Source organism: Ciona intestinalis, chromosome 10 (genome assembly GCF_000224145.3).
Source record: "Ciona intestinalis chromosome 10, KH, whole genome shotgun sequence".
Classification (NCBI taxonomy): domain Eukaryota; kingdom Metazoa; phylum Chordata; class Ascidiacea; order Phlebobranchia; family Cionidae; genus Ciona; species Ciona intestinalis.
Genome location: NC_020175.2, coordinates 4,394,696 through 4,420,905, shown reverse-complemented (window position 1 = coordinate 4,420,905; position 26,210 = coordinate 4,394,696). Strand labels below are relative to the sequence as shown.

The 26,210-nt window shown below is 33.8% G+C and overlaps 3 protein-coding genes across 4 annotated transcripts; 2 read left to right on the top strand and 1 right to left on the bottom strand.

The window, feature by feature from the left end:
• The first annotated feature begins 1,787 nt into the window (after nucleotides 1–1,787).
• LOC100187281 (sodium-dependent serotonin transporter-like) lies at nucleotides 1,788–12,252 on the top strand. 2 transcript variants are annotated; one of them, XM_002125507.5, is made up of 15 exons: nucleotides 1,788–2,204; nucleotides 2,536–2,615; nucleotides 2,881–3,046; nucleotides 5,484–5,618; nucleotides 5,979–6,066; nucleotides 6,558–6,695; nucleotides 7,013–7,151; nucleotides 7,948–8,106; nucleotides 8,340–8,419; nucleotides 8,615–8,742; nucleotides 9,102–9,214; nucleotides 9,495–9,726; nucleotides 10,560–10,660; nucleotides 11,304–11,471; nucleotides 11,774–12,252. In XM_002125507.5, exons 1-15 carry the CDS (start codon nucleotides 1,895–1,897, stop codon nucleotides 11,855–11,857), a joined length of 2,121 nt encoding a protein of 706 aa, XP_002125543.1. In that variant the 5' UTR covers nucleotides 1,788–1,894; the 3' UTR covers nucleotides 11,858–12,252. The 2 variants fall into 2 exon arrangements, with proteins under 2 accessions (XP_002125543.1, XP_018669372.1); XM_018813827.2 differs by lacking the exons at nucleotides 1,788–2,204; nucleotides 2,536–2,615; nucleotides 2,881–3,046 and adding an exon at nucleotides 4,881–5,231.
• A 205-nt stretch (nucleotides 12,253–12,457) lies between these two features.
• Nucleotides 12,458–14,420, bottom strand: LOC100184889 (transmembrane protein 138-like). The gene is made up of 3 exons (XM_002125978.5): nucleotides 14,162–14,420; nucleotides 13,527–13,706; nucleotides 12,458–13,159 (listed from the first exon to the last, which is right to left on the bottom strand). Exons 1-3 carry the CDS (start codon nucleotides 14,284–14,286, stop codon nucleotides 12,982–12,984), a joined length of 483 nt encoding a protein of 160 aa, XP_002126014.1. The 5' UTR covers nucleotides 14,287–14,420; the 3' UTR covers nucleotides 12,458–12,981.
• A 230-nt stretch (nucleotides 14,421–14,650) lies between these two features.
• On the top strand, nucleotides 14,651–25,540 carry LOC100182564 (beta-hexosaminidase-like). The gene is made up of 18 exons (XM_009861706.3): nucleotides 14,651–15,011; nucleotides 15,288–15,418; nucleotides 15,805–15,955; nucleotides 16,501–16,732; nucleotides 17,046–17,209; nucleotides 17,627–17,759; nucleotides 18,030–18,150; nucleotides 18,515–18,601; nucleotides 19,046–19,155; nucleotides 19,515–19,715; nucleotides 20,182–20,322; nucleotides 20,895–21,053; nucleotides 21,697–21,792; nucleotides 22,315–22,444; nucleotides 22,784–22,958; nucleotides 23,582–23,748; nucleotides 24,119–24,258; nucleotides 24,692–25,540. The coding sequence occupies exons 1-18, from the start codon at nucleotides 14,897–14,899 to the stop codon at nucleotides 24,882–24,884; spliced, it is 2,646 nt and encodes an 881-aa protein (XP_009860008.1). The 5' UTR covers nucleotides 14,651–14,896; the 3' UTR covers nucleotides 24,885–25,540.
• Nucleotides 25,541–26,210: the final 670 nt, after the last annotated feature.

The following is a 26,210-nucleotide window of genomic DNA, read 5'->3' as shown; positions in this document are numbered from 1 at the left end:
CGCGAACGTTGCCACACAGAACGCTGTGGTCTGTTACGTCACAGTGCAAATACGAGAAGGCGAAAGCGAAAAACCAAACCAGTGAATGCGGCAATAAATGAATCTGACGCGCATAATAAGAAAGCTGATTAAAAGTGGATTTTTATATTAGTGTTATTGAGATAGGATTGAGATTATGCTTTGGAAAAGTCCAATATATGCTAGGGTTAATGTAAAAGGAAGTCAAATGGTCGCCAAAATTGCGTTTTCGATTCGTCAAGCCGCATCACTTGATTTATTGGGTTTCTTTTAGTGCATGGAAAGTTCAAATGAAAGCGGGCGAATGTTAGCGACTAAAGTCAATCGACCTTAGCCCACTTTCCGCAGTCTTGTGTTGAGGAATGCCGCAGCTAAAAGGGCAAGACTTATATATACGTGCCAACTGCTTACAATCGTGGCAAGACAGGCAACTTGCGGTGTGTGGGGTGGTGTTATTAGCAGTTTGAGGTTTTGGAACAAATCCAGGTCAGAAGAGGTTTCGATATTTGTTTACTGAAGCCAGAGACCCTAAGATCGGATACCGATCTGTAGTTTCACGTCATAGGTCCCTCTGTGACGTCGAACGCGCGTTGGATGACGTCATCACGTTGCGTAATAATCCCATGTTAGGTAAAGAGCATTCGGCGCTACCAGATCGCTTTTGACAGTAAACATGTTGTGGCGTTAACGAGCAAGTCCATATTTAATAATGGAATGCGTAAGATATTTGCAAAAGTTGCCGAGCAGTATATATATGTAACTAAGTGTCTAAAATTGACATGAAATTAAACAAAAACACGTTTTTTGACCGCGGTAATTTAAAGAAACTTTTTGTCGTATTCTGTCTTTCACGTTCGTGGAACGTCCCACAAAGTGTGTCACGAAGCCCCATACGCAAGGCCGAGGCGGTAACTCCACATTCTCCTTTCAAAGCTAATTTGACCACCGAGTCAATTTATTCGATCAACGCCATTTAATTCGCACGCAACATGTTCTATTATATTCTTTAAGAGTGAGGTCCTTCCGAAGGACCTGGAATTTAGGCCAGATTTGCCTCATTTCCCCAGCACGCGGCATATTACAGGTCTTTCCATTGGTTTATGTTAAAACGTTTTTAAGCAAAGACGCTTTTAAACGTTTTTAAAAAAGTCGTTTTTATGGGTGCCGTTTTTATTCAAAGCCGTATTATATCGATTCTTATTTAGCGTTTAATGAAGACCTCCGTTTATCACACAATTAACACCTTGAAAAAGGCGCAATAATCGGTTTAATGTTTAAAACCACAATAAATGATGGTATACTTACCAGCAAAGCGTATATTTCATAGCTACCCTCCATATTTTCTATTGATTTATCTCGATGACTATTTTAAGCGGGTGTTGAAAAAAACAAATTTGAAAATCAATACGTGTCGAAAGCACTGATAAAAAAACGTCAAAAGCAGGTTCGAAACATTTGTGTTTTTCGTGTTTGAAGAGAAGGGATTACAGGAATGTCCGTAACACATGTTGAATACCTGGGCGTTACTGCATCAAAGAGCCTCTAAATACAATATTTCGAAGCCATTCAGTTCAGTTTGGGCTAATGGCCATAATAAGATGTATTAGCATAAAATTTTAGAATAAAGGAGAATAAACGATTCGTTTCTTCTGTGATAACATATAGATTTCCAATACCTGGTGATATTAGGCTATCGATACGAACCTTTAATCTGTACCATACATCTCAAAATTGTCGTATTTGTACAAGGTTTTATTCTAAAGGTGTTGTTTCAGAGCAGCTGGAATCCGACACAATTTTAGAATGAAATTTTTATCGATTTAGGTTGAAACCCATTTAAAGTCGATTTAGAGTTCTTATTGAAAAAATCACCAATATGAACGATTTTGGCGGAGCTGACCCGCCTGTGGAAAAGATTGGTCAAGAAAATTGGGACACGTTTGATTGCTCGCCCGATCCGCATACACCAAGGAAAGCGAGTCTTTTAAGCGCGCCTGGGAGCCTCCAAACCCCGCAAAGATCGAACAGTTTCCCGGTCGTGCATCGATTTACAGTCCACAACGGTGATTCCAATACACTACTGAATGGTGGGGAAGCACCGAAACGGAGAGTATCTGGGTATTCGACAACATCAACGGAAAAGGCAAAAGACAGAAAGCAAAGCAACCAGAGCACAAACGGTTATGGTGAGAAAGCCGTATAAATTATTTGCTTTTAAATATATACAGAACCAGCATCCTTTAATTTTTATTTAAATAATATCGTAGACGGTTATATACTATCCTACATAGACTTTACATTATTAAGACATTTTATTCTACACAACAAAAAACGCATTTATCTCCTCGAGTAAATCAAGCCATGTCGTTTATATTCCATCTCTTCGCTGTTTTAATTATTCTGATCCTTGTTATATTTTGTGTCCGAAGTAAAAATTAAAATTAATGTTTTTATCTACTCCGACAAATACTAATTTCCTTGATTGGTTATTTATATACACAACGTTTTTGATTCTAGGCTCCCCAAAATACCGCAAAGAGAGCACGATGACGAACGACAGTCTTCCCACCTCATCTTCCACATACGGCCTTGTATCGGTAAAAACACTATTTAAAAAAAACACAGATATTTTTGAAACATTATATACTAATTTTCAACAAACCCACCCTATATTGACGCTGTACAATATGTTATTCAATGTATCAATTAACCGCCTGCTGCTATTTGTATATGGAAGGTCGCGTAAATGGAAGACATCCCAAATTTTTAGAGTTTTGTATGGCTTTATAACGTATTTTGTATTTACTCTTATAGTGTATTTTCTTAATTAACTTTATTTTTCAAGACATGTTTTTACCACAGTCGTCCGAAAACAAAGATAAGCGACTTATCCCAAAACAAGGTAGCAAATCCTTGGAACGTGAACAGTGGGGAAGAAAGTTGGAGTTTCTGCTTTCCGTAATCGGGTTCGCTGTGGATTTAGGAAACGTGTGGAGGTTCCCGTACATTTGCTTTCGAAATGGCGGAGGTAAATTCAATTGCAGTATAGTACTTTGGAGTAAGATGGGATACCGGTAGCTCGTATACCTAATACTACATTGAGGCGTTGTTAATTGTTAAACAGTTTTGTTATTTGTTGAAAACACTCTTGAAGTCGTTAGAATGCGGTTATATAATTCTTTAAATGTTTCTTCGATTTTTACAAATAGAAAAGAGAATAAAAACATGTCCCATCTCACTCCCGTATATTATAACATAAATGAGTGCTAATATGTTGCTTATATGTTACCGCCAAAGTTTTTTTCTACTGTTTATTCCACGTAATACCACGCGTGATGTAATTGCTTACGCGCCATTGCTGGTTCGTTAATGGTTAACCTTGCTGTTACGACTAGCACAACAATGAAATCGGATATTGTTTTACAAGCGGTTCAAGTAAAAATATAAGTTTAAAGTGTATGTAGGGGTTTTACTACTGCGCAGGTTCGGCGCATGCGTATATAACCATGGGATTTTAAAGATGTTAGTCATAAATGTACTGAATGTTTGTTCTATAGCTATGTACTAAGGCTTTTTGCTTTATAGTATCAAATAAAAGTGTTTCGGAATTACGATAGTGCTGAGTGTTTAATATATATATATACCCGAAGAAGTTACGTTGTTGGGTATATAGCAAACTTACATTTTAAGGCCAATTTACGCAACAATAAGTTAGGTGTACGTGATCTTAAGTTAAAACCTTGAAAATGATAAAAATGTTATGCATAAATGTATATTGAAAGTACAGACTACGTGATGTTATACATACACTCAGGAAGAACTTCGGTAAACAGACATGTTCAGATTAGTAACCTATACACCGCATCCACGATCATGTCTCGTAGATCAGCGTAATCTTCTCGTATATCTTAAGTGCACCTTGTGGCATTTACTGCTCTAAATCCTGGTAATTTTAAGCTAAACTCGTCGTTGAAAAAGAGGATTTCAGTTTTCTCAATGAACCATATACGCCTCACATTTAGTAGGATTTGCGAAAGTGTCACTTATATACATTAAGTTTAGTACTGCGATTCTTTTTTGTAAAACCGGCAAACTAAATTTCGGATCAGATAAGATTAATGTGAAATTGACCGGATGACATTTGATGTCAATTCGAGTTCACATTACTCATCTACTAAAAGTTTTAACGAGAAGTTATGGCTATGACTTTTTAATACGGCTTGTTTGTTAGTGCTTTGTGATTTTAAACGAACAAAACAGGTTACTCGTTTACCCTTTATTAGGAAGATTTTATTGCGCCGCTGGTCCAGCCACAAAGAAAATTAAGCGAGGAATTTCAGCTAGTCTTATTTTTAACCGATCCTCGGCGGATAATCAACAGGCAGGGTTCGATTATCGTCTGGTCGGAACCAAACTACTAGCAAAGAATGCAAGCGATCGTCTTGCTTGAAAAGACCTATAGACCACATAGGCAGAACAGGCAGCATATGCTATAGATTACCAAAAGGTCATTTAATACTGTGGGGTAAGATGGGATACTGTTAACACCATGTTTCCTGGTCATTTTTTAACAATTAAAGCTTTTTTAAAAAATACGGGTGTTTAATTCTGTAAACATTTTTTTGTTTACTATACTAAATGGAACTATGGGCCATCTAACCCCACCCTGCTATATGATGTAAAAAACTATTTTACGGAATAGTTTTGAAAAAAGGCGAAATTTACTTTTTCGAGATTTAGTTTTACGAGTTGGAGAACACGATAGAGACGTCACAGGGTTGTTAAGTTACTCCTGACGTCAGTGGATTAGGTTCTTAGAAAGTGAAGGGAGTTAGCTTTTCTCGTTTGTTGGATAGATTTTATTAAATACTGTTAACGCAGGTTGCAGTACGTGACATTTATTCATAGGATAACTGGTGACCGTGTTATAAACATGGGTAATTCGGAAAAGGACGTACCGTACAAGAAATCAAGCAAAACTAACAGCAAAAAACCAACGGTACCTGACCACAACGGTAACGCGATATCGGAGAGCAAAAGTTTGCTGTCCAGACGCAACTTTTCCGTAGCCAGCAGCGAATTTTCGTCAGACGAGCCCCCAAAGAGGGAACGATGGGCTCACAAATTCGAGTTTCTTCTATCAGTTATTGGGTTCGCAGTTGATCTGGGAAACGTATGGAGGTTCCCATACATTTGTCTCCGGAATGGCGGAGGTGGATTTGATTTGTTTGCGTTTCAATGATACGACAAACATTGTTTGCTTAGTTTTTATTTGCTTAGTCGATTAACCCGTGCGAAAAATATTGACTGTGGGGCAATTTTACGACCGTAAACAAGACCGATATCAATATAAAAGTCAATTATAAAAAATTTCGACATAAAACTGTTGTTTTAGTTTGTATATTCACCAAAAATCCATCTTTATTCATCGCAACACGCCGTAAAAACGTTTTCTATTTGCGCAGGTGCGTTTTTGATTCCTTACTTCCTGATGATTGTCTTCGGGGGGATTCCCCTATTCTATCTCGAGCTGATACTGGGTCAGTATCACCGAACGGGGTGCATTTCAATATGGGGGAAGATTTGCCCGATTTTCAAAGGTAATTCATAGTTTTATAACACAGTAAATGCATTATATATTTTAACCACTCACATACATCGCTGAATGTTAAAATTCAAGAGTAAATTCAGACTTTCAACTTTAGGCATATACTTTATTCAAAATACAAGCATGTTTTAAAATTTGCTTTTGTTATGATTATTACACCTAATACATCTTGGTAAATTTCCAAGAAAATTTCTTACCATCTTGGCCTTAGTGATAAAGTTTAATGTCACTAAAAGCATAAAAACACAATCGACATTATTCCTTTTGCAACTGGGACCCAATATTTTAGGATGAGTTCTTTAGAAATAGTTTATTTGTGTTTGTATCGCTAAGAAAGTTGTTTTACTTCTAGGTGTGGGGTACGCGATTTGCTTGATGGCACTCTATGTGTCTAGTTACTACAACACAGTCATAGGATGGGCTGTGTATTACTTATACAGGTAAGTCTGATATGGTATGTTTTTGGGGGCAAGGGGAACCATAAAGGCTACATATTTCAACCGAGTTTTAATACAAATATTACAGCCTGTATGTATGATATCATTTTCACCCAACGCATGTTCAACATTAGTCATACTAAGTGTTATATTGTTTGTATTGACTGTTTGCATTGCCTTTTATCATGATGTCGTTGAGTAACCACATCATTTCTTCTGTTTATTAATGCGTTTTATAAAAACCTTGTCTAGACGAGTAGCATTGTATCATGTATTTTACTAGTACTTTTAGCAAAATCGTAGTTTTCTTACTGTAGAACTACTGAATGGGTAAATTTATAGACTTTTAAAAGTACTCAAAGCACATTTCCATTACATAACTTTATATATGAGTTTCTTTTATAAAAAACTTTTCAAAGTTTTATTGGGCCATAACCTGAAAATTTGTTCCATTACATAATCATATGTCTCATTTCTAAAAACCTTTTTTTCAGTTCATTTGCATATGAGTTACCATGGGCAACCTGCAACCATTCATGGACTGACAGTCGATGTTTGGATAAAATAAACGCAGCTGCTCACAACCAGACGTGGACTAACGACACTCAGTCACCAGCGCAACAATTCTTCGAGTAATTTTAAATCGCTTTAAAATATGCAGAGATCTGCTTATTTATAGTTGTTGGCCTGTTACCAGTTATGCTATTTTATTTTTAGATTTTTTATTGAAACCTGATAATTTCTTTATTCTGTTAATTAAGATTTATCACTTGAGTGTTTTATAAAATATAGAACGTCACCACGTTCCAAAGGTTTGAATGTCATGTGAGACCCCTAATATTACTTCCATACAATTAACTGGTTTGTTGTTTTTTTTATTTTAAAACAAGTAAACTTTACTTAACACTGTATTACACAACATAGCTTAATAATTGTAACTCTCCCGCAGTCGGCATGTACTTGAGGTTTACAAATCAACTGGGTTGGGAGATCTTGGTCCACCAAGGTGGCAGATTGTGCTGTGTTTGTTCGTGGTTTATTTCATTCTATATTTCTGCCTTTGGAAAGGAGTGAGGTCTTCTGGAAAGGTTTGTGCCTAAACATAGTCCCTTTTCTAAACTCTGTTATAATTGTAGTCATTAGTGGCAATCTGTATTAACTGCAGGGAAGGCAATATTAGTTAGGTACACAATCCTGTAAAACACGTTTTGTTCCAATGTTTGTAATATTTAGATCACAATATTTTAGGGTAGACCGTCCGATTAAGTCAAGTTTTTGGTCTGTCTTAGAGTGTAACTGATTTGGGGGCATGGGATTTAGACAAGTTATGGCAGATTACCCAAGACTCTTTTGTAGCTATTCCATTTTATACAAAAAACGTCCCAGAACAAAAATGCAAATTTTCCTAACACATTCCTCCCCATTAACCTCCCACCACCTAGCCATGAAATCCTCCCAATACTTGGTAAATGAAGTTGGGAGAAATTATTCTTTACACCTACTCTGTCTGTCACCATGGCACAGTGGTTAGCATGCCTGCCTCTTATCAAAAATTCATTCTTTCAGACACCTTATTTACACACACCACCCTCTTTATTGACTAACTGCACTGTGACGCAGTTGGTTAGCGCGTATGTCCCTAACACATCTGTTTTGGGTCCAAGGCTTATCTCTGCTACAATTGTGGGCAAATATGTTCTTGGGTAAGACACTTACCAGCAATTGCTCCAACCCAGTGGTGACAAATGGGGTGTCTGAATTGTCAACCATTTAGTTTTAAAAAATTATCCTTATAGTTAAATACATGGTAATGCTTATAACAATTTTCGTTTCCCTGCCACACAAGGATAAATAAATTTCATTCATTCACCCACACAATTACAGGTAGTTTGGGTGACAGCTACATTCCCGTACATCGTTCTATTCATCCTCCTCATCAGAGGAGCGATGCTTCCAGGAGCTTCCATTGGCATCAGTTATTATCTCAGTCCACAGTGGCATCTACTTGCTAAACCAACTGTATGGCTGGAAGCAGCAACTCAGGTGGGTGTATTATGACCTATTTTTGATGGTGGTAATCCTAATTCTTATATTCTCACTTTTAATTGTGCATAAAACTGATATAATATAGATATGGAAATAATTATTACCAAAAATAATGTTTTTGATAATAATTTTATAATTACAAAATTGTGGTTCTAAAAAAGAGACCCATAGTATTCTATAAATTAGGTTGAGTGATACATTTAAGTTTCTTAACATAATGTTTAATTCAGGTCTTCTTCTCACTGGGTCCTGGGTTTGGCACACTCATCGCATTATCAAGTTACAACAGATTTGACAACAACTGTTACAGGTACAAAAATAATGACTCACAAAATTACATATTTGATAACTTAAAAGCTGACATAAAGTGTATGAAACAGAACACCTGTGTTATGTTGATGGTCCTTGCCCCATTATGCAAAGGTAACCAAGTTACATTCATTTATTCGTTTAAACAATATTTGGTCCCCCATACCTAACACTTACATAATATTCCCCTCCACAGAGATGCCTTCATCACAAGTGTTGTAAACTGCCTTACAAGTTTCATGGCTGGGTTCGTTGTATTCTCAGTACTTGGCTACATGGCTCATTTATTGAATAAAACTGACATAGAAGAAGTTACCACACCAGGTTAGAAGAAAGTCTTTCTGAATTTTCAAAAAAATATATTTGGATAATCTGCCAAATTTGTGTAGAAATTTCAGTGTTGGTCTTTTGTTGTTAAATTTACACAATAGTTGTGCATTTCATGCGAATTAGGATTTTTTACAGCCTCTACTACAGTTTGGCAGAATGGGTATATTTCCCATGTATTTATTCTTTTTAATGTATGGTATTTCTTTTACACACTACATAGGCGTATGTGGGCACGAGGTGTATGAAACAGAACACCTATGTTCCAATGACTGTCGTTGCCCTGGCCTGCCAAGATAAATAAGTTTCATAAATTCAATTGAAATATAAAGTAACTTTCACATATTCACCCACAGGAGTTGGTTTATTATTCGTTGTATACGGACAAGCACTCACAACTTTTAGCGGATCGGTTTTCTTCTCCATAATCTTCTTCCTGATGATCATAACACTTGGACTTGATAGCTCGGTGAGTCATCACATAAATAACTTCAATTTTTTACAATTTTTCCTACCTGGATATACTTCTATAGGTTGTGAGAGCCATATTGTAGTTTTTCCTCGGTGTTGTAGATTTACCCATTACCACAAAATCGAAATTAAAAAAATTATTATTTTTTACTTTTGACCATTATTTTTTTTTTTGTTTTTTTTATAAAACCAACAAGAAATTATCATTTTATGTATTTTTTTAAATGTAAAATACATTAAACTTTTAATTTTATTTTTATTTTTACCAAAATCTTCAGTTTGGTGGGTTAGAAGCGGTCATTACTGGGTTTTCTGACGAGTATCCAGAAACGATTGGAAAACATCGGGAGAAATTTGTTCTTGGGCTTCTTTCTGTCAGTTTTTTACTTGCCTTAGCTACTACTACTCAAGGGGGAGTCTACCTGATGACATTGCTAGAGGTCTATGCTACAGGTCCTGCTATTATGACTGTTGTATTATTGGAATCAATATCTGTCACCTGGTTTTATGGTGAGTATTGGGTAGTTTTATTTATAAATTTTCATAAATTATTATATGTACTTTAACTTTTTATTTATATATTTGAATATAATAGCGAAAAAATCGTGGCTGAACCCATAATATTTCTAAATAATTTCTTTATGTTAGAAGATATATTTAACTTTTCCATGTTTTAGTTAAAAGTTGTTGAAAATATGGCTAACACTGTGAAAAATATGCCTTCCACTGCGTATGTATATATTGTTGTACAGCAGTAGTATGTAGTCTTCCTAGTTCTCCATGTTTTGGCAAACGGCGCAACCCACTATGCTAAGCAGATTACCCTGTAACCCAAAACATGAACCCAATGTTTGATTTGCAAGGTGATCTTACGCAAAGTTTAGCTACTTATGTCTATTTGTAGAATGCACTCAAGTGTAGCTTACCAAGAAAAGGACTTATATACCTACACAGAAATTCCATATTCATGATTTTTAAAATGGTTTTTCGTGTAACACAATCCATTACTTAATATTGTGCAGTCCCTTATTTTTTCTTAATTACTTAACTCTGTTTTATTTCTCTTTACTCAAAACTGAAGCAACACATTAATGTTTTCCCTTTGTAAAGGACTTCTAGATTTTATATAAATAGTTTCTCTATCATAACTAATTTAAACTTTTGTAGTAAATAAATGTAATAAAAGTGTAAACAGTAATGTAATGAATAAATGGCAGCAGTATCAAACCTGTATTCTCTGGGAAAGGCTTTAACTTTGTGAACAGTGCATCGGACAGTAGGCACTACTCCTTTTTTTTACTGTATCGTAAGCTAAGATTGTTTCTTATTGAACTTTTCCTCAGGTATAAATAGATTGTGTGAAGACATCAAAGCAATGCTTGGATTTGGACCTGGTATTTTCTGGCGAGTTTGCTGGACTGTGATAAGCCCCTTGTTTGTTTCGGTAGGACAACCATTATGCTATTATCTGGATTTATGGCAGTTTTGCATGGATAATTTTTGGGTGTAAATAGCAGTGTTAAAATAAAACAGAAACCCCTTTGGTCTTATACCAGATTTTTTAAATATTGTAAATTTTTATAAAAAAAAAATATTTAAAAATATTGTGAGAAGTTTTTACTAAAATAAAGATTTAATAAACTGTTCAATAAATGGCATAACCTATTTATCTTCTAAATCTAGTTAAATTTGTTTGTCGGATTCTTTTATGTGATTGGCATTGGTAATGAAGTGTAGAATTGTAGCTGCTCCCAAGATATTTGTATAACCCTCTCCAAATATATCCCGTAAATGCTTTGTTGTTTTAACTTTGACAAGAAGATTTAAACTGACGTTAACTAATTATCTACGTGCTAGTAACAACAAAGAGGTCTTTGTACTTTGGAATAGATGACTTATGATGTAATTTTACTTTGGTAGGGCTTTTACACTGGTCTAGTTGTTACAGTTGCATATCACACCTTATTTATCCATATACTTTTTATGTAAAATATAGCATAAGTTTAAAGTTTGTTGATCTATAATACATATTAACTATTACTAAGTTATGTAGGAAATTTTTTATGGGTTTACCACAATCTTTACAGTTCATGATCGTGATGAGTTTTATTTTCACATCAAATCTCCAATATGGGGATTACATCTTTCCTAATTGGTCAACATGGATAGGCTGGGCAATCACTCTTTCTTCCATCACTATAGTTCCAGTGTATGCTCTCTACAAATTCATTTTTGAGCCAGGTTCTCCACAGCAGGTGTGATGTAGTATAGAATGAATATAACATTATTCTTGCGTGGCAGAGCAACGACAGGCGTTAGTATACAATGAATGAATGAATTAATGTCACATATTAACCCTTGCATAGTGGGGCAATGACAGTCAATGTAACATGTGTGTTTTTTTAATGTTTTGTTTTATACTCTTTATGCCTGCTTACAAGTTACCCCATTTAACTCTGTCTGTGATTAATTTTTTCAGTGTACTACTATTTACACAACCATAAAGCATCCCTGTGTTCTTCTCTTGTGACAAGTGCAGTAACTAATACTTTTTTAGCGCTGCTTCTCATTACTAAGACCAGAAGTTGGAGGTCAAGCCCAGCCTCGAGAATCTCTTGCTATGACATCAGTTCCAGCCTAGTGATGTCATAATACATGTTGTAGATCACTACATGAGGCGTATTAATTACAAAACCTCAAAAGCCTAGATTCTTACACAAGCCAAGAAATTGTCAACTTTTAATTCAATATTGCTGCCAAAGCTGTTACAACGCCAATTTTACACAAGCTGTAAATTCAATTGTTTTTCTTTGGAAGTTGTTAAAGTTCTTAAAATATGAAGCAATCTGTACAGAAACTTTGTGTTCATGTATATACGACTGGTGCTCTTTATATTTGTCTTTGTTTAAAGTTCGTCATTTTTACTAACGACTGATTTTTGAAAGATTCTCTTTTTGAAGCTTGCTGGTTAATGAAGCTGTGTAAAATATTTCATGCCATATTATACGAGAATAAAAACTCAATTTGAATATTAGATTTAATTTTAAGAGGACACAAACTGAACTTCCTAGTAAAATATATTTTCTGATATTTTAACCTATATCTAAGTTGTGTTACATGCATTATACTAGTTCTTTTTAAAGTTTTTGTAGCTGCTACGTTTTGATTATCTGGTAGACTAGAAGAAATGTAACTACTATTTTTCTGAAAGCCTTTGGAGCCAGGAATTACAAAGGTCAACTGTTTATTAAAACTTGTTATTTATTATAAAAAGACAAATGTGCTAGGACTAATTTAGTAAGTATAAAAAAGGCATTCTTGGTTACACTGAACATGAAGGAGTATGGGGACAGTTGTATATCTGGCACATTTATAATGTAACTGTTTGTTTCGGTACTATCTGTTGCCTAAAGTTCAGGTCCGCTGACTTGTGTCATTATAGAAATTCAGCCATATAGAATAGAAACGTTTCAGTATGGGTACGACTACTGCAGCCTATACACTTTGTTTATGCAATAGAAGTGAAAACAATGTTATTACAAGTAAGTTAGCACCACAAGTTTAAATAGAGCATGTAGGCCTGGTTGGTCATAATTCAATATTACTGTGGTATAAATAACATGCATGTTAAAATAATAGCATAGACCATTGCAACTTGATAGTTAGATGTGTATTTACTACACTATGAGTCTTACAGAAATAGAATTTGTATAAAAAGCTAAAATCATAATAAAATGGTATAAAATAATCAAAATCGCATAATTATCAACGTAATGTCATCTGTCTTCTCAACCAATCAGTGTTCTTATAAAAATTTGAATCAGCCAATCGCATTGCAGTTCTTTTGTATGTATAATAATAGATCGGTGACCACAATCGTTGTAAAATGTACACAGCGAAAAATCCGCCATCAGCATAAACATTTACTGTAGTGTCATTCCACCTATGAAATCAAAACATATTATACATATAATATATATATACGTTTATGAATTATTGCTGTTTTAATTGTTTGAAATACTGAATAAAACATACACTAGAGGTGCCTGGCTCTGCGGTTACATGTCATCCCAATTTTTAAAATAGGGACAACTTGTTTTAGTATTAAAGTTTTAAATTAAACCAGCTCTATCCTGCTGTTAAATAATAACGAGAAGTGCCAAACAACATTGCAATCTTTTAATCAATGAGGTTCCACATATAAGACAACTATGAGTATAACCGCATTTTAACAATGTCATCCCAAATTTGGTTAAAAACTAATACAACATTATGTCTGCAAAGAATTGTTAACCCTGTTTTATATTTACCTCAACATTAAGGTTTTGGCGCAGAGAGCAATGCTTAGGACAAGGTACAGTAATGTAGTTAGCAAACATGGAGCAAACTTTTTCATCATGACTGAGATGAAGCCAGCTTGTGAGGTAGCGGTGTTAAAGATCTCAAGACATAAAACAACCAGTTGGAAGACCAAGCAAATGTCTTGTAGACTAAAAGAAATAAGGATTTTATGTATTAGGATTGTTAGCTGGTAAAGTTAAATAAATATAACTTATTTATTTTCCATGGCGTGGCTAGAATAGTCTTTATAACATGGGTGTTCTCTTTCATAGAACATGCGCTAGTAAGTTTTCGGCTACAAGCAAGCATGCTAACCAATGTGTCAAGGCATGACACCAATTAAATAATTTTGTTGTGTTTGTTCTTTAATGGTTAACAATTTTGTTGAAAATAAACTTATTGGTAAACATTTGGATACACAATAGGGATTTAGTAAATACAAAGCTTTATATGAAAAAAATATTGTAACAGAGCAGAAGAGACAAGACCAATAAATAGATTAATAATATATACAAGTTTCTGCTTTGCAAATTTAAAATCACTTATGTTATAAACTGTTACTAATCAAAAATAATGATAAGATATTTAAAATAGGAGGACTTACATGAAAAGAACTAACTGGATAACATTTTCTGGGTTCAACAAGTCAATAAATGCGTTTACAAATATATCGTATACGAGTAGTATGATTTGTAGACATAATATCAACGTATAGTTTACCACTTCCATTTCTAATTATTAAATACCATTTAAGCATGGGACCATTATATATAGCTAGTATTGAGTAAGGAATAACAGTAACACTTGTCGTTTTTGTAAAAAGAACAAACGTAAATAAATTGTAAATAGAAACCATGGAGTTATTGAAGCGTTTGAAGTACGATAAAGGTAATTGTAGCGGTTTCTTACAAACATCTTATTGTAAATTAACATTGTCGTATTTTTACATTTTTTAATGATTAAAAAATGAATATAGGTATTTTAAATATTATAATCTTATGAACTTTGAAGTATGTTGTTTTTGCGTGTACATTGTATTTATATCAATCAGCTGGTCGGCATTGTGTGTTGTGTTCGGCATTACGCTACTGTTAAATTGATACGTCTAGTCGTCTACCACGAAGTAATAGCATCCTGGTGCTTTGTGTTTAATACAAAACGTTTCCAGGAAGGTGCTCGTCATATTGCGCTGTTGCAAGGTATTTTCTCGAACGAAGCATACACTTTTAGCGACTTCAAAAAGTTAGCAATTGATGCACAGCCCGTGAAAAAAAACGAAACAACATTTCTTTCGCCTAAAGCGATGGAAATGCGACTGTTCTAAAATCGAATCGAAATTATGCTCAGAGTGAGCCTCAACTACAAAGGTCTTGTTGGTCTGTGTATATTTTCGCTCTTTATCGTTTACTACTTGATGAAAAATACGTCTCAATTTTCGAAGGACATAAAATACAGTAAGGGCTAAAATTCTTCATTATTGGCTTATTGCAATGTAATATTTATATGAAATTAATTAAACTATTTAATTAATACATGTTAACTATAGTTTGGCACATTTTATTCTAAACTAAAATTTTAAAAGCAGATTATAGTTCTTCACCCCACCCAATGTTCTCAAAGAATGTGTTTTAATTTGTGTCTCTTTATTAATGTAAAGCATTGATCTTATATTTACAAAATTTTGGTTTCTAAAAAGAATTTTTATAAATTAAAATAATTTTGTGTTCCAGCTATGAATCCAATGCTTGATTACATGGGTGCTAACTTGGAGGTGCGATATAAGACTGGACCAAATTATGGGGCAGACAAATTTATTCATGAAGTGACAATAATAAACAGCGGAGACCAAGATATTCCTCACGTAAGACTCTACCTGGCACCTTCCATGTATTGTATATGACCAATCCCATATTATTCTGACTTCCGAATACATATTGTACTTGTCGCCAAGTAGTGTATTGTATTAAACAAAAAGATCAAATTTTTGTTTTACCACACATATGCTGTGATAGCTATTTTTATTATGTTCCCTAAAATAATTATCTCTATTAAACATAAACTGAACCTGTTAGCATTTTTGCTCGTTAAACTAAAATTTGTTAAAACTATTTAATTGACCCCTAATATAGCAACTCCTAAAATCAGGACTTCCCAATCCTTTTATTCCTTTTTTTAATTTCTTAGCTCCACCCTGTCCTAAACCTATACTAAAATTCATATTATGAATTATAACACTATTACATACAGGAAGGCTGGTCAATCTACTTTAACAGTCTCCACCTTATTGAGTTCGACACCTTGAAGAAAAACCGAGAATATTCACTTCCTCTGTGTGACTTCATTATCACACACATGGATGGTGGATTCTTTAAACTAACACCTGATCAAAACTTTAAAGGTAAATTTTCTCAACATATTACACATTGTACTTTCCAGTGTAACTACACTTTAATTACATGCACTTGCAAATCTTATTTGATTCTTTCACTATCCATAGCATGTAAAATAGAATTGTCAATTTTCCCAGATGAATTTTTAACGTGAAAAAAACATAACAAAACTGGGTGCATTTTTTGCTCTTTATCTACTAAATTTTCAAAATCTGGTTTTTCTCTCAACCATCCAGATAATGTAGATTTATGAACACAGAGAAAATTAGTAATAATTTAATGAATGGGTCATACTTTAGCAGTCTTTGTTTGTTGCTTGTATTGACAGTTGACACCTAACAGCAAAATAAAGCTGGTGTATATTAAGAACTGTGGTCATATTCAGTAATAACTGCGGTTTCAAAAGTTCATGACATCCATTTTACCTCATTATCCCTATCCTTTATGAATGAGGTCTTTGAGAACTTTGGATGTGGGCCAGATTTGTTCCATTACCACAAACATTAACATTATGCATATGCTTGGTTAACAAATTGCTCATTTTCCCATCCAGGCATCCCAGCTGGAGGAGCAGCTCTCATCAAGTTCCGGAGCTACCAAACCGCATCCCGATCCTACATCCTCCCACGATGGTACGTGTCTGCTCCTGATCACGCTCCTGTGATTATCCAGAGCACAGATGACGAAGATGTGAAGTTTGTGGAGGGTTTCAACAAAATGGAGAAGTGGAAACGATCTAGTGATGATAACGCTGATCCATTCACTCCACAAGAAAGATTTGCCAGGTGAGATTTACATCTAACATTTTATGTGATTTCCCAATGGCAAAGCTGGTCAATGTCAAGATTGACAGTTTCATTTTCCAGTTACTTACATAAGTTACATTTTTAACTAAACTTTTAAAATCTAGTTCATAATTTGCCATATGATAATGGGTTTAAACATAAGAGTGTTTTAATAAAAATCTTTGTATTATGTGTAGCTGTAACTTTAAGACTCAACAGGTCATACACCAGCAGTATTATATCCTTATTCTATTTATCCTATGCCAACCACTAGCAAGTAATAATAGCTTATTTCCTGTTTAATTTTCCACAGAGATCGCATAGAAGACTTAGTAGTTGCGCCCATGAAAGTACTTCCTACTCCAATACACTTCAATGTAAATTCTAAGAAAATAATGGTCTTAGACAGCAGTAAATGGTGCGTGTGTTGCACCAATCTACCTTCCAACATACAGAATGAAGCAAAGAGAATAGCGGGTGAGTTATAGCATTATGTGTGGTGAGTTTTACTCTGAACCACGGGTTTAAAGTTTGTAGCTGCTACCATTATGGGCGTTGCTATCAGCTCTACATAAAAAATACATAAAACAGCTATACAAAAATATCTCCCAAATAAATATCCACAAAGTTACAAAAAGCGGGTACGAGGTGTATGAACGTGTATGATAAAAAAAATTGTTGCTGTAATGCAACATACTATAATTTCTAAATATATAGTACCTAGCACTTCTTAAAATGCATTTTCAGCTGTTTTTCCATGCCGTGGTAATGTTAACTCTTACACCTACTTTGTTATATGTATAAGGTATAAGCAAACAAGATTGTATGCACAGTATATTTACCCAGGTTTTACTTGGCACATACACAGAGTAAAAGTAAATAACTTTGTTCTAGATATTCTCGGTGTTCAACATATACCAGGTTCAGAGCCCTGTCCGCCCAGTCAAGTCATCAAAATAATAGTTGCTGATGTAGAAGGGGTACCTAGTTCAAATGAGGCTTATATGATAAAGATTGATGATTCAAGGTGTGTAGTGTTATTACATTTGGGACGAGTAGGTAACCCTATATTAGACAAAGTATTAGTATGTTAATTTTTATTCCCCACATTTACCTCCTAATGCTCAATATTATTACAGAGCCTACTTAAATAATCATTTAAGAAAGAAACTGCAAAACTTGATTGAATCTCAATTCAAGGTGCAGACGGAAGTGTATTAACTGACTGATAAAATGTTGTGTAGTTAAGATAACTTTGGGTGTAATAATAAGTATTATTATTAATTATTCCACACAGAGAGACCATTATAATCACGGCACCACACGAAGCTGGGATATTTTACGCCGGACAAACTCTTCTTTCATTGGCCGAGAGAAATGGAAGTTTTCAGCTTAGTTTTCCAACGGGAACAATCCAGGTTTGTGATGTCATAATTATATCTCATTAGGATGTCATAACTTACAAAAAAAGAGTAGTTGAAAAAGCTGGCTTTGTAACCAATAACCAAAAGTTACTAGGTTCAATGCTTGATGCTGCTACCATTGTGGTCATGTGTTCTTGGGCAAGACACTTAATTCTTCAACCCAGTAGTCACTAATGGGTTGTGTAAATTGTCAGCCATGCAAATAACAAAAAACTCTAATTATTCAAAGTTGCATACATGGTAGCTTGTAAGCGTGCATGTAGTGAATACAACAGAATACCTGTGTCATAATGACTATCATTGTCCCACCATACATCAGTAATTCAATTACATTCATCCATTCATCCACACTCCACAGGATGGTCCAAGATATGGATACAGGGGTTTACACATCGATGTCGCTCGTAACTTTGTTCCTGCTGATGAAATTATTAAAATTATTGAGGTCAGAGTTGGTTGTGTTAGTTGGCATAGGTGCCTTACATTGGTATACATGCCCTGAATTCTAATATGATACTCGATTTGAATAATCTGCCTACAAATAACGGTTAAATAGATGCAATCACCAATCATATAACATGGATATGTTCTAAAGAATATTCTAGTTTTGATCATCTTACTATACTTTACGTTTACAATATGGCATACATGAATTTTATGAGAACATTTAAATGCAAATAATATAATATAAAATAAACCAAGACCATATATTTCCAGGATAAAAGACAGTTTTATTCATTTTGCTAAAATAAGTTGAATTGTATTTTTTATTTTGCCAGACAGTGGAAAGAATGCTAAATTGCTATAACGCAACCTAATTTTTTTTATAATTTTCTGGAATGACTTAAATTGTTCATTTGATGACATGAATTGCTCGCTTATTTTCCAGACGATGGCGCTATACAAGCTAAACAAACTTCATTTCCATCTAACCGATGACGAAGGTTGGAGAATTGAAATCAATGGATTGCCTGAACTCACACAGATTGGTGCTGTCAGGTGGGAAAAACTTGCATGTCGGACTGAACATGTGTGGAGTTAAAATAAATACTTCCAATTGCCCTAACAAAGTGGTTACTAATCAATTGGACAGCTATACATAGTAAAAATCTCATTTTAATGAGCTGGTATAGAAAATTTAATCACGCGGATTTGTATTACTTGGTAACTTGCTATATAGGGCATAAGGTGTAAAAAATAAAACCCTTTTTTTTTACTATGATACCAAACGAATATACCTTTTTCTTATAATAACAAAATATTATGCTTATAACAATTTTTTCCCATAATAACCAAACATAAAACTTTTTTAGACAACAGAAACTATATCATTTTAAACCAATACATTTACGTAATAGGTGCCACACAGAAACAGAGGACACTTGTTTATTCCCAGCTCTTGGCTCTGGACCCAACAAAGATACATCGGGCAGTGGTTTCTACACAGCAGATGATTATAAACGTATATTACAAAGTGCGGTCGCCAATCATGTACAAGTTATTCCTGAGGTTGATACACCTGGTCATTCACATGCCGCGATTAATGCCATGGAAGTCAGGTAGAACTGAGTTCATATTTTTTTCTAATTTATAAAAGAATAGATTTGTTGAAAAAATAAGAAAAATATTACAAATATCTTTTATAAAAGAAACATATTTCATAAAAAAAAGTAAAGTAATGTGGTTTACATTTTTTAAAACAATATTTAGATACTAAATTAGCCAAATTAAAATTCTGTGTAATGTTGGTATATACATGCTGTCAAATTAAGTGCATGTTGAAAAAAGTAAAAAAAAAGTGTTTTTACTGTCATTCCATAACGTTTGTCAAGATTTTGCTATATTTTTATAACAGAACCAAAAATTTTATAATCAATCTATATAAATATACACGTTTGATCTTTAAAATTACCTATACAATTGGCTTTGAAATATTGTTAACCTTACCGTATTGTTCATTAGATGCTTTAATTTGTAGCATAACACTTTATTATAACATCATATTACTTTCTACATTTTACACAGATATAGAGAATTTAATCTTCGTGGTGACACAGCAGCAGCTGACGAGTTCCGCTTGATCGACCCTGATGATGTTTCCACGGCGATGTCTGTTCAACATTTCCGTAACAACGCACTTAACCCCTGCATAGCTTCGTCATACAAGTAATATGTCTTGGATTTATTGCTATAGAGACTATTCTATATGGGTGAAGTACTTTGGCAAGGTTGACCATGGGGCCTGAGATTTAGGCCAGAGTTGGACCATTTAAATTTACAATGGGTTCTATTACGGTTCTATATGGATACAGTGGGATAAGTGGACTAGCCATGGGACCTGGGATTTTAACCACCGTTGGCCAAATATGGCATTGCACCCCTTAATTACTATGTTTCATTGCAATTATGTATGAGGTACATGCACTTGAATATAATTATACCACAAACCAGTGAACATGAAACTCAGTTAAATACTTAAACAGGTTCAATCAACCGAAATAACACCTGGCGTTTCTAAGCATGATTATAATGTTATGGAAAATTACAGAAAACGTTTGCAACAATGCTGAAAAGTTGTATTCATAATTTCATAACATTCTTAGAAATGTCAGCTTGGGTATATACCCAAGATTCTGTCATCAAAAAGTCGCCTCTGACTCACAAGCCATATGTTCCTACCTCCAACATGGTTATACCAGCAGTTCCCAAACTTTTCTAAATACAACTCAATACTACAGGTTTGTGGAGAAAGTCATCACCGAGATTAAAGCTCTTCACGCTGATATACAACCTCTTACCACAATACACATGGGAGGGGATGAGGTTGCTAAGAAGTCTTGGGAGGGTTCTCCTGTATGTGAGAAGTTTATCAGTGAAGAAGAAGGGTTCCCATATAGGTTCGTAAATGTTGTAATTAATGTTCTGATTTATACTGTGAACTTTGTAAATCCATTTTATTGAGTGTCATTTCACCCTTGAGGTATATACTGTGGGGAAAGATGAGACACCTTTAGCACATAATATCTATACATCCTGATCGTGTTTTAAACAATTAACAACAGTCTATCGGAGTCATGAAGATACGGTTTTTTATATTTTATTGAATGTTCTTTGTTTACCACCAAATTGGATGAGAAAATAGAATAAAAAGGTGTCCTATCTTTACCCATCCTACTATGTATTATATTGTAGTCAATTTATTACCAAAGAAGAAAGATTCTCATGTAGAATTTTGTAATTGTTGCTATAGTATGAGTAAATGGTTGCAATTTATTTACCCGGCTAGTGGGGTTACTTCAGAAGTTATAACAGGGGTGGCCTAGACTTAGTTTATACATTTCAAGCCAGCTTCTGAGTTACTGTGTATGCAACTTTGCGGGTGTGTTTTTTCTGTATTGCTGGAAATTTGATCAACCCATTAGTGACCACTGGGTTTGTAGCAGTTACCGTTAAGTCTTTCTTTCATTATTTTGAATATATATATATTTTTATCTTTTAGTTTTATTCTAAAAATAAGTTAATTCTATTCCATCCACACAGCAATGTTGACCTACAGGAATATTTCATTCGTAAAGTTTCCGACATTTGTACCAAACATGGATTAAACCTAGGAGTTTGGGAGGATGGTGCTTTGAAGTGAGTTACATCAACATATATTGTGTATTGAACTGTGTTACTGTGTCTTTTAAACTTATTCTGTTGACACAAAATCCCAAATTTCAATCCCATGTATCCTTTATTATTCATTTCTACATATAATTAAAACTCAAGGTTGTAGCAAATATTTTATGTAGCTGCTGATATACATTCCATTCAATATGAATGATATTTTACTGTGTGGCATTGGCATGCCATGAAAACTGATTAACCTATTTATTCCATAGACTTGACCATTACCCTATACCTTATTGAACCTTTTTTTAGTTGACAAATCATGTTAATTTGTTAATATAGTTGAGGGGGTGGGGAGGTGGGACGCATAAACATTCTATTATCTCGTCCTATATGGTAGTAAACAAAGAATGTTTATAGAATATAAAATCCTGTTCTCCCATAGACCGTTGTTAATTGTTTAAAACACGATCAGGATATTTGGATATTATGTGCTAAAGGTGTCCCATCTTCCCCCATAGTAAAATATATCTTTCTTACCCACAGATCACCAGACACTGTTCCTTATGAGAAATCCTCCATACCCTGTGATGTGCTTGCTTATTCATGGAACAACGCTGGTTGGAGTCCTTACTTAGCTAATAGAGCTTATAAACTTGCTAATGCAGGTTATAAGGTAATTTATTTTAAGCCTGTGAGATCTCTCTTTTTATTTTACCATGTTTAAAATTAAATTTGATAATTTTTTTTGTAGAGCATGGGCAAGACATAATCCATGCTATCAAATTTACCTTTTATTCCATAAATTGTAAGCAACACATTAGAAAAATGAAATGTTTACCTTAAAAATAAAATAATTACCCAAAAAGTTATGTTACTCATGTATGTGGTAACTCATAAGCGGGCACGAGGTGTAAGAAACAGAACACCACTGTTGTTGTCCTACCACGCGATGATAAATAAGTTACAAACTTCCCGCACACTCCAAATAATCCATTATTACCTCACATTCCAGGTTGTGATGTCACAAGCCACCCATTTTTACTTCGACCACCCCCATGAACCAGATCCTGAAGAGATCGGTTTATTCTGGGCAACGCGTTATATTGATGATCGTAAAGTGTTTGAGTTCATGCCGGAACATCTTTACTCAAATGCAAAGTTCAACTTAAATGCTGAACCATTTTCATGTAAGTAGGAGCGCTGATTTTTATATTGTAATGTTTCATACTGGTCCCCAGAGGCGCAGCCAGAAAAAAATAAGGGGGGGGGGTTTAATCAAAAAATTTCCAACAAATTTTTTTTCAAATATTTTAAAAATTTTTTGGTTTAAAAAGGGGGGTCACGACCCTCTAAACTCCCTGGCTGCGCCACTGCTGGTACCATTGTGGGTGTATGTGTCAATGAGCTTGATAAATAACGTACATTGCTCGTACCCATTCCTTACTAATGGCTAGTTGTAGTACCCTGGGTGTTGTGATAATGTATCCGCTCTTTCTTAAATCAATGGCGTCATGCTATATGACCTCACCCACATAGAATAGAAACCTTAAACCCCCTGATGGAATTTTTTAACTTTTTAATAGTTGACATAAATTGTTATCCTTAATTTTTGATTCAGTTATAAAATATCGACAGAATTAGTTTAATTATATTGTAATTTTTCCAATAGCTGCAAAAAATATTAAATTATTATATTTTATTTGTGAGAAAAATTATACATTATCGACAAAATTATTTTATTGCATTACTGCAATCTCTTCAAAAACATTTTAACAACTAGTATTATTTTTTACTATTTTTTTTCCTATAGCTGAAGAAGTGAAAAATATGCGAGATACAAACCTGCCACTAACAGCGCCAGAGAACATTATTGGAATGCAGGCTGCTGTGTGGTCAGAAATGCTTCGTGATGTCACAAAGTTTCATTATCAATTATTTCCACGCTTGATTGCATTCGCAGAGAGAGCTTGGCACAAGGTGTGTGTTCAAATTTCTAATTTTTTACAATTTTATAACCTTGAACTGTTATTTTTTAAATATTTTTCGGAACCATTTTTATGATTTTTTTTAAAATTTGTGTTGTTTTTTTATTTTTTAATAAGTTTGAATATTTGTTATTTTGTATTTTCTAAACTTTTAGACTTTCAAAAATTCAAAATTGTTGTTCTGGTATAAAATTTATTGTAACTAAACGTTTTTCTGTGACATGGCTACTAGCATTTTTACACAACTTCTTTTAAAATATTAAATTATGTTGATTTTTCCATTAAATCTGCTGTTTCCCCATATCTTTTACAAATTTTGTTTGAAAAGGCAGCAATCAAATATATACATGTATTTTCCGCAGGCACCATGGGAAGCAGAACAAGCAAATGAATGGACCAAACTACAAGATTGGAGAGATTTTGTAAACGTGGTCGGTTACAAGGAATTATCTCGACTCAGGATTCGAAATATTCACTACAGATTACCACCACCAGGTGTCAGGTGAGAGTCATTGACATAATATTAGAGATGCCTGAGGTGACATAGCACATCAAATTTAATACACTCTTGATAAAAAATGATTTAGCTTCCTGTTTTTACACCTAAAAATCATTTTCTCTGCTGTAAAGTATCTTTAAAAAACCACAGACCAAGTATATTTGGCAACAAAAATCAATAAAATTTCCTTGATGACCATGAGTTCAACTGTATTTTAACACGCCCCACACCAGATTAAACTAAAATATGATAAATCCGATATCTATAGTGAAATCTGTCAAGAAAAATTGGAAAATTTTACTAGTTTTTTTTTAATTTTTTAAGTTTGCACTAGTATTTTTTTCAAATTTTAAATTTTTTTTATCAATCTGAAATTTATTTTTTTCACAAAATTTAAACTCTTTTTCTGCATCTAATAACTATATTTATTCCACAGAATAACAGATGATGGGAAAATTGAAATTTGCTCTAAATTCCCGGGTCTCACTTTCAAGTTTAGAACTGTTTCTGGTGACGAACATTCTGATTGGTCAGAATGTGTGGACCAACAGCCAATCACAGACAAGAAAGCGATATATGAATTCGTAACCACAGATGGTCAAAGACAGAGCCGAATTATTCGATTATGATGTCATAAACTGTGATAAAACATTTCTTATTTTGTCATAACTTCAACTTTATAACTTAATTTTTTCTGGTATAATTTGTAAGATAGTGGGGTGGGGGAGAATGGGACGCCTTTTTATTCTATTTTCACGCCCCATTTGGTAGCAAACAAAGAGTTTAAAAGAATTATAAACCATATCTCCCACGACTCCTATAGAACGTTAGTAACTGTTTAAAACACGATCAGGATATTTAGATATTATGTGCTAAAGGTGTCCCATCTTTTGCCACAGTACTATAACTTTAATTTTTCTTCAAATAATTTGCTATTTTTTTCTTGCCCCTAGTTTTATGACAAATTCTTGAGCCAAAGTATATTAGTTTTTAGTAAAATTAGAAAGTTTTTAAGTTAAAACTTAACTGTATAATTCCATTTATTCAATCAACGAAACCAGTTACTTTGTACTATAGCAGAAAAATTAGATTTTTGCTTCGTAAGACCTAAATGCTATTACTGAAATGTGTTTTATTTTCTTCCAATGTAGTTTATCATATTGTTAATTTCTCTTTAAATGAAATATTAACTTTTACTTCAATTTATTCGATGCACTGCAGTTTGTATTCTTACTTTTCACAATATTGGATTCTACTATATGGTCGTTACAAAAATAAAAAAATATGAAAAAAAGACTTTTATATAAAAACAGGAAACCATAAGGAAATTTTTTAATGTCTGTTATATTTCTAAAATGAACTTTTTCGACAGAAAATGAGTTCATGTTTGGCCTTACTTGTCCCAATTTTTTTTAAAGCTATGTTCTGTTCATGATTTGTCCCAAATTTTTTACATATTTTGTCCAAATTTTTATATATTTTTTTAATTTTGTATGAATTTTTTATTTTAGTGACCGCTGGGTTGGAGTAATGTCCGTTAAGTGTCTTGCCCAAGGACACATATGCTGACCGGTATAGTATTTCTCTGTTTTTTCCAAATTTTTATATACTTTAAAAAATTTTGCACGAATTTTTAAATTTTAGTGACCGTTCGGTTGGAGCAATGTCCGTTAAGTGTCTTGCCCAAGGACACGTATGCCGACCAGTATAGTAATTCCGTATTTTTTTAAAAAAATTATATTATTTAAAAAAATTTATATATTTTTTTAAAATTTTGCAGGAATTTTTTAATTTTAGTAACCGTTGGGTTGGAGCAAAGTCCGTTAAGTGTCTTGCCCAAGGACACATATGCCGACCAGTATAGTAATTCCCTATTTTTTTTAAAAAAAATTATATTTTTTAAAAAAAATTATATTTTTTTAAAAATTTTGCATGAATTTTTTAATTTTAGTGAC

Coding starts and splice junctions, on each gene's coding strand:
- LOC100187281 (XM_002125507.5), top strand. CDS start 1,895: ATGAACGATTTTGGCGGAGCTGACCCGCCTGTGGAAAAGATTGGTCAA. Junction 2,616..2,880: donor CCACATACGGCCTTGTATCG/GTAAAAACACTA, acceptor TTTTTACCACAG/TCGTCCGAAAACAAAGATAA. Junction 9,215..9,494: donor CACTTGGACTTGATAGCTCG/GTGAGTCATCAC, acceptor CAAAATCTTCAG/TTTGGTGGGTTAGAAGCGGT.
- LOC100184889 (XM_002125978.5), bottom strand. CDS start 14,286: ATGGAAGTGGTAAACTATACGTTGATATTATGTCTACAAATCATACTA. Junction 13,707..14,161: donor ATCCAGTTAGTTCTTTTCAT/GTAAGTCCTCCT, acceptor TATTTCTTTTAG/TCTACAAGACATTTGCTTGG. Junction 13,160..13,526: donor GCCAAAACCTTAATGTTGAG/GTAAATATAAAA, acceptor TTGATTTCATAG/GTGGAATGACACTACAGTAA.
- LOC100182564 (XM_009861706.3), top strand. CDS start 14,897: ATGCTCAGAGTGAGCCTCAACTACAAAGGTCTTGTTGGTCTGTGTATA. Junction 19,156..19,514: donor ACACAGATTGGTGCTGTCAG/GTGGGAAAAACT, acceptor TTTACGTAATAG/GTGCCACACAGAAACAGAGG. Junction 21,054..21,696: donor GAAGAAGGGTTCCCATATAG/GTTCGTAAATGT, acceptor CCATCCACACAG/CAATGTTGACCTACAGGAAT.